General features: G+C 39.6%; 1 protein-coding gene across 1 annotated transcript; it reads right to left on the bottom strand.

Annotated features, from left to right (window-relative positions):
* Positions 1-4,219: 4,219 nt before the first annotated feature.
* Positions 4,220-6,767, bottom strand: CYCS (cytochrome c, somatic). Its single transcript, XM_012773332.3, has 3 exons — positions 6,621-6,767; positions 5,371-5,547; positions 4,220-5,262 (listed from the first exon to the last, which is right to left on the bottom strand). Exons 2-3 carry the CDS (start codon positions 5,537-5,539, stop codon positions 5,114-5,116), a joined length of 318 nt encoding a protein of 105 aa, XP_012628786.1. The 5' UTR covers positions 5,540-5,547; positions 6,621-6,767; the 3' UTR covers positions 4,220-5,113.
* Between the last annotated feature and the right edge of the window lie 8,378 nt (positions 6,768-15,145).

Here is a 15,145-nt window from a genome sequence, read left to right as displayed (position 1 = left end):
GTTCTGTAAAGAGGCTGATAGAGATGACCCAGTTTACATGGAGTTTTAGAAGGCGCCTGGAAAGACAGGTGTCAGTACATGAGGTACTGCTAACAAGGTAATCCACCTGTGTGACCTTTGGCAGTAACCACCTCTCTGAGCCTGTTTACTGATCTATCAAATAGGGACAATATCTGTCCCAAATACCTTATGAGGTGATGAGGACGAATTGAGACGTGAATGCTTCTTAACTACGAAGCAATTTAAGGTATGGGACTAGAATCTGGGAAAAATGTTATGCTGAAGTATGGATTTGGGTTATCACCAGATTACTACAGCTACATATACATAGATTTTTATGATGCTTTCATGCTTTATTCCATATGAATGTGAAACTAACTTAAACCAAGGGAGCTGTGAAAATAAGAGCAGTCAAGTGTGTCAGATGTCATACAGATTATCAGGGTCAATAGAAAATAGAAAACAATACTAGACTTGACAAATAGGTTGTTGCTAACCTTGGAAGCAGTAATTTTTCACTGTGTGACTTTCAAGGAATTTGACAGATATAAAATGAACAAATCTTTACATGCTTACCATAGATATGGGCTTTCACACGAAATTCAATTAATCTTTTGAAGAAGAGATTATTCCTATTCTTCAAACGGCAAAAATGAGGTTGTGTTAATCAGATTGGCAAAGCAAAGCTCTAAACCAGGGGCTGAGAAACTTTTTCCTTAAAGTGCCAGACAGTAAATATTTTAGGCTTTGCAGACCACAGTCTCTGCTGCAACTACTCAACTCCAATGCTGTAGCACAAAAGCAGCCCTAGACAATACATAAATGAATATGACTGTGATCCAACGAAGTTTTATTCACAAAAACACACCCCTGGTCAGATTGGGCCCACAGGCTGTTGTTTATGGACACACACTAAACACAATTTTTTCTAATCCCAGGCCCAGCATTCTCTGCATTACACCATAATATACTAGTCCAATGGTCCTTTCTCAAACTATACTGTTCAAGCTATAAATACATATAAATGTTTAAATAAATTTAAAATGTTAAATATAACATGTTTAGGTTGGGCACAATGGCTCATCCCTGTAATCCTAGCACTTTGGGAGGCCGAGGTAGGAGGATTGCTCGAGGTCTGGAGTTCGAGACTGGCCTCAGCAAGAACAAGACACCGTCTCTACTAAAAATAGAAAGAAATTAGCTGGACAACTCAAAATATATAGAAAAAATTAGCTGGGCATGGTGGCACATGCCTGTAGTCCCAGCTACTCCAGAGGCTGAGGCAGGAGGATTGCTTAAGCCCAGGAGTTTGAAGTTGCTGTGAGCTAGGCTGATGCCATGGCACTCTAGCCAGGGCAACAGAGTGAGACTGTCTCAAAAAAATGTTTAGATGTTTATATAGACATTTAAATATGGCCCCAATTAGAAACATACCTGCATTTCTAATGAATATTTAACAGGAAGAAATTCACAAGTATGTCTGAGTACAAGGGGTTTTGACTAAGACCAAATTGGAGGGAGGGGATCTCGGTTCTGGTTTTAGCTATGCTGCTCATCAGCTAGATAAGCCTAGCTTAGGTCAACTTCATTTCTCACCTGTATAACAGCAGTTAGGTGGTGAAAAATCTCTTGGATCTCTTCCATCTCCAGCACCCTGAGACTTTACTCATGTGATTAAAATATTTTGTCAAAGTTCTAGCAATCAAGTCAACCATCTCTTGCCATTTTTCCCAGGCCCATTCTAAAAATCGTGAGTAGTGTAACAATCACCATATGCTGGTACTCTCCTGTGTATTTCTATGTATGGAAAGCTGTATTTTATTTGTTGGTTATACACAGAAAAGACTGCCAGTGAAGTTCCTCCCAACCTGGACATTTACTCTTTGAAAAATAAACATAGGAAATCTACTTCGCTTTCTGAGGGAAACAAGACCAATTTCAAATACCCCAAACTCCAACTAAGATAACCTGGAATCTAAATGAAAATGTAATACTTTGTATTATACCGTAAGGATGTGAATAACAAGACAATGGTCAGTCTGAGGCACAAAAAATGCAGCCAAAGAAGCAGCTCAGTATGTACCCCAGCACTGCTTAGAAGAGATATACCTGGGAGACAAACTTTATGGTCACCATAGAGGTATGTTTGTATGCTGTCAGGTACATGGCATGCCAATGTTTCATGCTCAGTAACGTCCTTCTTGGCTTTCAAGATATTCTGGTAAGACGAAGGAGAGCCCAAAGAGCCCATCACTAGAAATGAATATTCTCCATTTTAAGAAAATTGATTGTGGCTTATTCTTGCCAGAGATTGACCATGAAACAGCCTGAGACTAGTCAACTGTGGAAGGTTAGTTCCTGGTAAGGCCTCTTTGTAGGTGCATTCTAGCATTCCTTTAATAATTCATAACAATCTTCAGTGGTTAAAGTGAAAATGTATAATATAATGTCTATGAAGAAATTAGAGAGAAGTGCAGGAAAAGGATGACAAAAAGGTACTTCCCCAGCTACCTATCCAAAGTAAACTGTCAATTTATGATCAGAATAGGTCAAACATATAATAAATTAATAGAGCACATCAGGTTTAGAAATAGGAATTGGAATTGGTGTTCTGAAGAGCATTATAGTGTACTTGTAAGAATCCTAGATTAAAAAAATACAGTCCAGGGGAAGCACTTCTGTTACAAACTACTGGTTCCAGAGATCCCTGCTGCCAATACAGTACTCACTAGCCATTTGTGGCCATGTAAATTTAAAGTTAAAAATCAAGAGTGTAGGTAGCACTTGGAAGAACTTAAATAAACACCTTAAACACCTCTGGCTCTCACTTTGATACCACTATCCTAACCACTTACAGTGAAGCACTAGGAATGAAGACATGTGGATTACAAGTGTTAGCTTCAGTCCCAATTTCTAATAGTATGTATTCCTTACTGTTAGGAACATCCCTTCTTTTGAATTATAGATCACTTATATTATAAATCCCTACTTATCTGAGCATACCTGGCCTAGAACAAGACAGACCTTAGTTTATATAACACTATATATGTGTATATATATATATATATATATATATATATATATATATATATATATAAAACTGCCAATACAGACCTTAGTTGATATGAGACACAGAAATGAGAAAACTTTAAACTTAAAAATAATTGAACCTAAGTTGTTATTAATGGGCATGCTCTGTATATATAATCAATCCAAGCTCTCAAGAAAGATTCATGTTGTATGTGAATTTACCAGCATTTCTTAGCTCGATGATGGCTAAGTCACCAGAGCTTCATCACTTCTGGGGTAAATGATAAAATGGAATTTCTGAATTTGTAAACTAACCAAGATGAATGGTCCATTACTACAAAGATTAAGCCTAATTTCTGTATCCATGTCAACATAACGCTTATATTCTGCATCATCCCCAAGACGCAAACAAATGAAAATCAACTCCCTAGTTTTCAGATATTTGCAGACATTTGTCAGAATTGTTCCTATACTATCTCTGAATACCACTAACTTAATGCAGTCAACACATCCTGTTACAAAGGCTGAAATCTTTGAAGGATTTCTGGGATGTATTATTTAATCTCCCAACATAACTTAGGTAAGGACTTCAAATCTGAATTACAGCTGGTTTTCCAAAGTTGTTTCTGCATGTGTTTCTAGAATTTTCTTCTATGAGTGCAAATAAGACCTCCACATTACAAATTACTTTGCCAGACCATAAAGGCCTGTTTAATTATTCTTTTTACCCTTGAAACCATGGATAAGGCCCCCTTCCCAATCTCCTCACTATCCCACAAATAAGTGGCTTTCTCTCCCACCAGACTAGACTTATTTCCCTTGCCATTCTTTATGGCTTAGTTCAGGCTCACTATCTCCATAAAATTTCTAAGGACTACTCTAAATGTGTAGGGCATGGACTGTGCACAGAATAATTTAGTATGTAACTATACATTGTTACACATCACACAGCTATGACCACAAGCATTCTTTTATCTGTGTCTGGCATAAATACTGCAATTCTCATTCTGGCCAAAGAAACTAAAGTATGAATCAGTTAAGTGTTGTTCTAGTGTTCAAGCTGTCCTAGAGGACTAAGAAAACACAATCTAGTATCATTACTGATAACATTGCTACATTGGTAGTTAGGACTACTGTACCTTTTAACCATTAAAATTTTGTCACCAGTCATTAAATCAAGCAGTCAAAATTTCATGATCTCTGATTTTGTTTTTAATTAAGTTATGATCACACATAATTTTTGAATTTGTGTATATCTCCTCTACTTTAAGCCTTTTAATGAGTTGGTAAAAGCACCATTACCAATCACACTTATATAGATCTTCTACAGTTTTATGTGTTTCTGAACAGCTGTTTAAAGACAATCCTAAATTATAACTTAGTCTGACTTAAGGTAGTAAAGAATTCAAAAGTTTAATTTGCTATTTCTTTTCACACTGACTTTTAAAAGCATTCAACCTTATAGATTGTCTATAAAATGTGAGAAGTGTTAAATATTCTTTATTTGATATTACACATAAACCACACTAAAATGCCTTTCAATAAATAAAAGGCAGCATTTTAGTAGACATAGGGAAATTGGATTGGCATAGCGAAGACCAAAAATATATAAAGTAAACACAGCTACCTTATCTCCAGCCCTCGCCTTTAACAGGCTAATAAACACAAATTAAAACACCAGTGAGTCTTGCTTGGTTCCAAGACAGTGAAGCGATTTCCCTAGTATTTAAATATATTCACATAACCAGTTATATAAATCTAAATATAAAACCAATCTTCAACAGGTTTTGAAATGGCAATTTACCATCCTTGTGAAAAGTTGAACACTACTAATTAATCCAATCACATCTTCAGAAGGGGGGAAAACAGTGATAGCATTTACTGTATTGGAATTACTATCAGAATTCAAAAAACCGAATTAACCACAAGCCAGTCTTAGTTAAATCAGGACTGTCCAACAAAAATATTCTTGTCACTCTTTCATGATCTGAATTCTGGTGTATGAGACCAATTAAATTATGGTACACATAAAAAAAGTTATGAGATATTTCTGGTTTGTAATAAATAAGGCAGTGGCCAATTATTACTCATTAGTGGCTTTTTTGAGATAAGCTATCAAGTCTGCCCTTTCTCCCTTCTTCTTAATGCCGGCGAAGATCATTTTTGTTCCAGGGATGTACTTCTTGGGATTCTCCAAATACTCCATCAGTGTGTCCTCTCCCCAGGTGATGCCTAAACAAGAAGGGATGTATTAAGTATTTCACATTCTTGGTAAGAGTTTGCCACAGGTTACATTCACACAATTTGTGCTGTGTTCTTTAACAACTGTCTTCCTCTTACCTTTGTTCTTATTGGCGTCTGTGTAAGAGAATCCAGCAGCCTGACCTGTCTTTCTCCCAAAGAGACCATGGAGATTTGGCCCAGTCTTGTGCTTGCCTCCCTTTTCCACAGTGTGGCACTGGGCACACTTCTGAACAAAAATCTTCTTGCCTTTCTCAACATCACCCATATTTAATTCTAAAAATGAAAAGACCCAACTTTAGTAATTTTTTCCTCAAGTAACAAATACAGTGCAAACCAATGATCACTTTCCTTATTTAATTACTAATCCATTGCTAATCTATGACATTAAGCACCAGGATGAATCCTGTTTCACTCAGTACACTCACAATATTCTCTAACACCAAAAACACTATTTAGGAGAACCTCCTAAATACATACCTCTGTATGTGTAAGTAAATGAAGGTTAAAGTCCAAGCAAGCAAAGTAAGAACCTAGTTCAAATCAGTTTCAAAAGTGAGGTCAAGGTCACAGAGTCACCAATATGAAGTTGAACTGCGATTACATTAAACCAAAACTGTACCAAAGTTCCAACTTTTGAGAAGGTCTAGTCATTTATTCGTACTACAACTTAAAGCCACTCTCTCTGATGACAATATAAAGCACATACTTTTTTTTTTTTTTTAAAAAGGGGGTCCTGGCTGTCTACACCTACTCAGGTCACAGTTGTAACTTGTCATCTAACTTGCCTCGCTGCAGATGAGAGCACAGGAGCGGGCTGCGAGGTCTCCCATGGATATCCCCTCTCCCCACACCTCTGAGATCCCCGGGGACGACCACGAGGTCGGTCACCCAGCCAGGTCGCTTTCAAGGTGACTGATGAAAATCTACCTTTTCGGGATGCTGGAACGGTTGACAGAATTAACAACAGGCAGCCAGGAAAAGAAATGACCCCTTATTAGAGAAGCAGCAGCTTTTGCTCTCTGAAGGAGGCAGTGAAGGGCTAAGCTCTGGCCCTTCGGGAGGAAGTCTTGTCCCCAGCACCGACAACGGGAGGCCCGCGTCTTCCTCGAATCCGCATCCAAACCGCCTCGAGTTCCCAACCTAGTCCACACCTAGCTAGTGTTTTGCTCCATCCCAAGCCGTTACCCACCGGCTTCTGGCTGGCCACCGTCCAGGGTTCTCACTCCCGGCCCTGCCCGCCCCACGCGGGATTCCCTGGGACAGGATCCTGGGGAGGACCTCGGTCATTTCCGCGCCCCCCACACCTCGGCCTCACACCCGCTACGGTTTCCGCTCCCCGCGCTCACCTCTCTTTGGTTGCTGACGACACGAAGGTTCCCAGTCAGAAGCCGGACGTCCCGCTCTCTAAGTCCAAGGACACGCCGGGCCGCACCTATGTACCGGTGTTGGTGCAACCGAACTCGCTCCGCCCTCCCGCGGCCAGACGAGCGGCCGAGCCGGCTGCTACGCAGTGACGTCACGGCGTCTCATTGGCTCCAGCCTCCAGGGCCGGCGCCAGGAGCCTGCGCGCGCACGCCGACTAGCAGGGTAGAGTGTGCCGCGTGGGTGCCCTTCCTCTCCAGGCCTCTCTTGCCCGGCCGTTACGACAGGCCCTGCGCGCACGACGCCGAGGTGGTGCCGGGAGGCGCTGACATCACCCGCCGGCCTCTGTGCGCTTGCGTGTGCGGGCGGAAGCTGGAGTCGCATGGTGTACTGAGGGGTAATCCTGCTATCGTGACAGGTCTTGGGCGCGGCGAAGCAATGAGCTTTGTGAGTCGGGCGTTCGGCCTTCCGGAAAGAGACGCCGAAACTCTGACCTACCTGGAAGGGTCCTGGCCACGCTCCAGACAGCGGGCGACCTTTACCCAGGCTCGGTCATACTTACGCAGCTGGCGCCAACTGCACCCCGGAGGGACAGCCTGGAACCAGGAAATATAAGAGTTGGACATTAAGTCATTTTCCAGCTCTCTGCTTGATGGGCGCCCTAAAACTGAGGAGGGTGCTGCAATCGCAACAGAGACGGGATTATCGCCCTGGCCCCTTCCCTCCCGGCTTTTCTTTTGCTAACGCTCCCCGCCCCCTCGCGTTTGTGTGCAGAAAGAACATGGAGAGTGTGCAGGCAGCGTCTAGTAAGAAACACTTTTAGATGATTAGCGAATTCTTGGAAATCTAGGGGATTTACATCCATTCTAACATAGATAAGTTCAAGTAAGCATAATGCAGTTGAGGTCATATTAGAAATGCAAGTATTATTACCGTACCCTTAAGTTATCATAGTTATCCTCAAAAATGAGCTCCCCTTCTTGACATACTTATTTCTGTCACTGGGAATTTTCTTGACTCCGTTGCCCCTCAAATGAAGCCTCCAAGTTCTGATCAATTTTTTCTCTTGTATTCTATCTAGCACTGCTGTATTCAGTTAACTGTTTACTGAATGCATGCTGTGTGTCAAGCACTTGTCTAGGCACCTGGAGTAAATCAGTGAGAGCTTCTTTCTCTGATGGAGCTTACATTCTAGCATCCTTCCTCCCACCCCCAAATCAAGCAATAGATAACTAGATTACTTTAAATTCCTTCCAAACCGATGGATTTCAGCTCTAAACCTTCCAACTCCCCATAGGACTGGAATATTTTTATTGCTTTTGAACCAAGTCCTGACTTCCAGTTCCCCTTTAGTCTCACTACTGCCACAGTGTCCCTGTAAAACAGCAGAAGTCACAATACTTATCAAGACCTCTTGTACCATTTGGAGGGGACCAAGATAGCATTTAGGTATACTGGTTAAGTAGACTTATTTGGCACACTCTCCAAGTTTTTAAAAGACCAAGCTTAGCAACACCTTGCAAATTCAATGTGTCCTTATGAAGCCAGGTCCTGATATTGCCACCCATATCTCTCCAAGGAAAATGTGGTCCTTAAATAGATGATTGTTCTATCATAAAAAGTTACTAGTCTTGGCCAGAAGCAGTGGTTCATGCCTATAATCCTAGCACTCTGGGGGACTAAGGCAGGAGGATCATTTGAGGTCAGGAGTTGGAGACCAGCCTAAGCAAGAGCAAGATCACCTCCACCCCATGTTCCATTTCTACAAAAAATAGAAAAAATTAGCTGGGTTTGGTGACATATACCTGTAGTCCCAGCTACTTGGGAGGCTGAGGCAGGAGGATAGCTTGAGCCCAGGAGTTTGAGGTTTCAGTGAGCTATGATAACGCCACTGCATTTTACCCAGGATGACAGAGCAAGACACTGTCAAAAAAAAAAAAAAAGCTACTTGCCTTTGTTCATAAAAGAGTTGAATGATAGGGCTTCAGATAGCAGATAATGTAGATCATATAGATGTACCAATGAATCAATTGGCCAATTGAATAGATTGACCTCCTTTTAAATTTATTCTCATGAGGAGAATAGAAAACAGGGTTCTTAATATTTTTTTAACTAAGAAAATTGTGGATAAAGAGTCTTGTTATTGAAAGTAGTGGAAAGATGAGGCGAAAGAACAAAAATGAACACTTAGCACCTTGCTATATGGTAAAGCAGATATCATAAATTTTGTGTTATGTCTGTATTCACGTTCTAAAGAGATTCATAGTACTTAAATTTTACTTAAGGTATCTGAGAGAAATAGTTGTGGAGGGCAATAACATTCTGCAGGTTACTTTGTTTCATATCTATATCTATTATATCTACTCCCCCTACCTCCATCTTATCCCCTAGGATGTATAGTTTGGCTGGTAAATGCTATAACTATTATAAAGCAAATGCCTTAGATTTTGTCTTCCAGCAACATAGTGGACGACATACACTTATGTTCCTCCTTATCCATGGTATTGCTTTCCAGTTTCACTTACCTGCAGTCAACCACAGTCCAAAAATGTTACAGTATTTGAGAAAGAGGAACCAAATTCACATAACTTTTATCATATAATATATTGTTATAATTGTTCTACTCTACTATTAGTAATTGTTAATCTCTTACTGTGCCTAATTCATAAATTATAGGTGCGTATGTACTATGTAGAAAAAAACATAGTATAGCCATGTGTTCTTTTACAACATGAGAAGTATGTCATTAGGTTATTTTGTCGTGAACATCATAGTGTATGCTTGCACAAACTTAGATGGTATAGGCTATTACACAACTTGGCTATATACTAGATCCTGTTGTTTTTAGGCTATAAACCTGGATAGCATGTTACTGTACTGATTACTGTAGGCAGTTGAAACACAATGGCATTTGTATATCTAAACATGTCTAAACATAGAAAAAGTATAGTAAAAAACCACCATTGTATTTGTGGTCCATTGTTGATGAAAATGTCATCATGTGGTGCATGGCTTGTGTATGTAGGGTTCAGTACTATCTGTGGTTTAGGCATCTGCTAAAGGTCTTGGAATGTATCACCTGCAGATAAGGGGGAGACGACTGTATTTTTTTTTTTTTTTTGAGGCAGAGTCTCACTTTGTTGCCCAGGCTAGAGTGAGTGCCATGGCGTCAGCCTAGCTCACAGCAACCTCAAACTCCTGGGCTCAAGCTATCCTGCCTCAGCCTCCCGAGTAGCTGGGACTATAGGCATGCACCACCATGCCCGGCTGATTTTTTCTATGTATATTAGTTGTCCAGTTAATTTCTTTCTATTTTTAGTAGAGACGGGGTCTCGCTCTTGCTCAGGCTGGTTTCGAACTCCTGACCTTGAGCAATCCGCCCGCCTCGGCCTCCCAGAGCGTTAGGATTACAGGCGTAAGCCACCGCACCCGGAAAGACTACTGTATTTTTAAAAATCCTCCTGATGAAAAAAATCTAGTAAAATCTCCCTCCTCCCCCAAATCAAAACATATAACAGGCCATAAGAAAGTAAGAGAAATCTGGTTGGAAGCAGGAGGTAAAGTAGGGAACAAGAACTAAAAATAATGTGATAATCATAAGCTGACTTGAAGGCCATCTTAAGAACTTTTGCTGCAATGAAAGAGACTTAGGCTGTAATAGCAGCTCAACAAAATGGAAGTAAGGCTCATACAGAGTAGTGTGGGAGAGCTGAAGGCATAGTTGGCAAAGACCCGTCCATAATGTTGGTACTTGAGTCTAAGGGATAAAATATAGTCTGTTCAATGGCAAAGGGAAGAACTACGGTGGTCTTGTCTGTATTGGCCTTAGTACTGGCTGGGAGGAAAAAGTATATCCAAAGAAATCATAACCACAGGTCTACCCTCATGCAGGTTTAGGGTTTGATTGTATTCTACCTGCACAGTCAGAGAAAACTATCTGAAAAATGAATAAAGTAGTTGTGGTGGGGCAGTGTGTCCTAGTATCTGGCTGAAGCAAAAACAAATCTTATCCAGAAGAATATCTTAGCCCAGCCTCTGAGGATTCACATAATCTTAAAAAATGCCAAGCATAAGATCATAATTTGTCACTGTCCTGTCCATGGCTGGACTTTGATGTGTTGCCCCAAGAAGAATCACAAGTCTTGGCTGCCTGAGGGAGAGAGATGACAGACACTTAGCAAGTATGCATGAAGAATTTATTGTAAGGAAAGTTTAAGGGTGCAAAGCGAAAGCATATTTCCTAAGGGAAGATGAGTCTGTCTCTACCAGTGGAGAAGATCCTGTTGACTTTTATGTTTTTTCTTTTATATGTTAGTAGTTTAGGTAAAGGTTAGTTATAATTATTCATTAGTATTTGTCATTGTTTTGGGGACTGAATTCTTCTTAGGTATGGACATGACTTAAAGGTTATGTTTCAGTCATTCTTTCTGATATACATATGGTGGGGAAAGTGCCATAACCTGTTTATGGTGTTTTTTCCATTCTCTGACTGGTGGTCAGTGTTCCAGAGCCCAAGTACCCCATTCTTTAAGACTGAAATAACTGTTCCCTCTTTTTATTTTTCTGCAACCATTTCCTCTTTATTGTTTTTCTATAATTGCTTTCTTTTTGTGTTTTTCGGATGTCCATTACCTCTCACTTGTTTTCTGCCCCTAACAATAATGACAAGCAACAAAGAGCAAAATTATACCCCAAAATGACCATAGGTGTTGGAATTAATAGATGTTGGAGAATTAAAAATCTTACCAATGAAGACTTTTTCACATCAATATGGAAAAAAAATAATCATGTTTGTCATTAAGTAAGCACAATAGAATAGTTGTACACAACCCACAAGAAACTGCCACGTCAGAATAAAGTCTCATGTAATTTATATAGCTAAACGAAATTATCTTCTTATACTATGTTCTTTCAGCTAGCATTCAGGATGAAGCTTTAGGATTGATAGTACCTTATTTCCCATCTGGCAGCACAATTATCATTTGTTATTTGGATTTACAGTAACCTGTTTTCCATAGAAAGATTTGAGATCACAGTTTGTGGTCAGATCCTTCTTGGTTGAATGCTTGTTTTGTTCTCACATTCCTTCATCCTAAATTTACCTGGGAATTGGGGTAGCCATTTGTTTAATTAGTTGTGTTAATATAAAAGAATAATAAAACTCTTTTATTTCCCCAGGAAACATGGTTATACCTACATTAAATTCCCAAGGTGACAGGGACCCTGGAGCTCTGTCTTTCTACATGTTTACATTTCAAAGGGATAAATCCAGGCCTTCTGAGAGACTTACTTACATTCCCAAAGGTTAGAGTGAGGACTCAGGCCCTAAAATATTCCAAGGAAGCACTTAGAAGGGAAAGAGAGAGAGGAATGGTCTCTTTCTCCTTTGTAAGCAGAGAAAATAATGTATCCTTACAATATACCATGTGAAGTGACATTTAAAACATTTAGATAAATAAGAACAAAAAAATGTGCAATGAAGGGATTATAAAAAACCAGACAGATTTTAAGAAGGGCCAAAGATACCTTTTAGAAATGAAAATTGTAGTCATTGAAATAAACTACATATACTATGATATGCTTTTTTGTAGAGTTCAAGGAGAAGCAAAACTAAGCCAAATATGTATATATGTAGTATGTGTGTGTGTGTGTGTGAGAGAGAGAGAGAGAGTAGGATGCAAGTGCAAGTGCTCTTGCTCTTGCATCCTACATTTTTATCATTGCCTTACTTTATACATAGCACTCTCTCACACACATACATACTACATACATCTATATTTGGCTTAGTTTTGCTTCTCCTTGAACTTTACAAAAAGCATGTCACATGTACTCACTAGCAAATTGGTATTAACTGATCAACACCTAAGTGGACATATAGGAATAACATTTATCGGGTGTCGGGCAGGTGGGAGGAGGGGATGGGTTTATACATACAGAGTGAGTGCGATGTGCACCATCTGGGAGATGGACACGCTTGAAGCTCTGACTCCACGGGAGGGGGGCAAGGGCAATATACGTAACCTTAACATTTTTACCCCCATAATATGCTGAAAAAAAAATAAATGTAGGATGCTGTAATTCTGGGGGTAGGCAAGGGAATGTGTGAACTAAAATAAAATTTTAAGGCTCCCCACCACCACCGGCTGACTGAATGGACCCCCTTGTGGCCAAAGGAATATCCTAAAACTAAATTGCCTGCCAGGAGGAAGGAGATCAGACATGCCTATAATGCCCCCCTCCTTTCTTGGGTACATCCTTTGTAACCCATTAACAGGCCTAAGGGTATGCAAGACAAACCTGCGGGTCAATTTATACAACAAATATATGTCCGGTGGTTTATCTCTGATAAACTTCCAACTTAAAACTTTCCAAGCGTTTAGTCAAAGCTTCATGTCTTTAACCAATTACAAGGCAAAGAATCTTCAAATCCACCTATAACCTGTAAGCCCCTTCTTTGATATGGCCCACCTTTTTGGGCCAAACCAGTGTATGCCTTCCTGAAATGTATAAAACCAAACTGTAACTCAGCCACACCGAGTCCACTTGCTCAAGGCCTCTTGGCTGTGGCTCCAGGTCATAGTGCTCAAATTTGACTCTGAGTAAATCTCTTTAAAATTGTTTTACAGAGTTTGGCTTTTATTTTCGTTGAAAAATGCAATGGGGAGGAACATATAGGTAGATGTAAGTTTTTGGTTTTTTTTTTTTAATTTTAAAGAGATTTATTCTGAGCCCAATTTGAGGGAGTGGCAACAACGGGTATCCTTGCCTTGTTCCTGATCTTAGAGGAAAAGATTTCAGTCTTTACTAGTAGGATGTTTGCTTTGGGTTTTTCATACATGGCTTTGACTATGTTGAGGTAGTTTCCTACTATTTCTGATTTGTTGAGTGTTTTTATCATAAAAGGGTGTTGACTTTTGTCTGATGCTTTTTCTGCATCAGTTGGGGTGATCATGTGTTTTTTCCCCTTCAGTCTGTTAATGTGGTGTATTACATTGATAGATTTTCATATGTTGGACCATCCTTGTATTCCAGGAATAAATCCCACTTAGTCATGATGTATAATCCTTTTTGATATGCTGCTGAATTCCGTTTTTCTAGTTGTTTGAGGATTTTTGCATCAGTGTTCACAACGGGATAACAGGATATTCATTTGCAGTGTTCATTTCTTGTACTGTCTTTGTCTGGTTGTGGTATCAGGGTAATGCTGGCCATACAGAATGAGTTACAGAGCGTTTCCTATTCTTCAATTTTTTGGAAAACTTTGAGAAGAATTGGTGTTAGTTCTCATTTTTTTTTTCTTTTGAGACAGAGTCTCGCTTTGTTGCCCAGGCTAGAGTGAGTGCCATGGCGTCAGCCTAGCTCACAGCAACCCCAAACTCCTGGGCTCAGGCAATCCTGCTGCCTCAGCCTCCTGAGTAGCTGGGACTACAGGCATGAACCACCATGCCCGGCTAATTTTTTCTATATATATTAGTTGGCCAATTCATTTCTTTCTATTTATAGTAGAGATGGGGTCTTGCTCTTGCTCAGGCTGGTTTCGAACTCCTGACCTCCAGCAATCCACCCGCCTCAGCCTCCAAGAGTGCTAGGATTACAGGCGTGAGCCACCACGCTTGGCCTAGTTCTCATTTTTGATAGACTTCACCAGTGCAGCCATGAAGTCCAGGTCTTTTCTTTGTCATGAGAGTTTTTTTTTTTTTAATTTAAAAATGTTAAAGGAGTACAAATGTTTTAAGTTACATGGATCACTTTTGTAGTGCTCAAGTCCCAGCTATAGGTGTGTCCATCACCTAATATTATTCACTTTAGGTAGGTTTTTGCCCCACCCCTCCTTCCCCTTCCCCCCTGGTTGATTTCTACTGAGTTTTAGTTATGAGACTTTTGATTATTGATTCACTCTCCTGACTAGTTAGGTCTATTCACATTTTCTATTTCTTTGTGGTTTAGTCTTGATAAGTTTTGTATTTCTAGGGATTTGTCCATTTCAGCCAACTTATCCAATTTGTTAATATACAATTGCTCACAATACTATCTTATAATCCTTTTTATTTCTGTTTGAGTCTCTCTCTTTTTCTTAGCCCAGCTAGCTAAAGGTTTGTCAATTTTGTTGGTCATTTTGAAGAACCAACTTTTGGTTTTGTTATATTCTCTATTATTTTTCTTATTCTCTATTTTGTTTATATCTGCTCTAATCTTTATTATTCTTTTATGGATACCTTTGGGTTTACTTTGTTCTTATCTCAGTTCCTTAGGTTGTAAAGTTAGGTTGTTGATTTGAGATCTTTCTTGTTTTTTTTTTTTTTTACCCAATATTGCTATATTATCTTTCTTGTTTTTTAATGTAAGTATGTACTTCTATCAATTGTACCCTTATCACTGCTTTTGTGGTATCCCATAAGTTTTAGTATGTTTTGTTTCATTCTAAGTGTTTTCTAGTGTTTCTTGTGATTTCTTCTGTGATTCATTGTGTAAGAGTATGTTGTTTAATTTCCAAAAATTTGTGCATTTT

This window comes from Microcebus murinus, chromosome 9 (assembly GCF_040939455.1).
Source record: "Microcebus murinus isolate Inina chromosome 9, M.murinus_Inina_mat1.0, whole genome shotgun sequence".
Classification (NCBI taxonomy): Eukaryota; Metazoa; Chordata; class Mammalia; order Primates; family Cheirogaleidae; genus Microcebus; species Microcebus murinus.
This window is presented reverse-complemented; position numbering and strand designations above follow the sequence as displayed.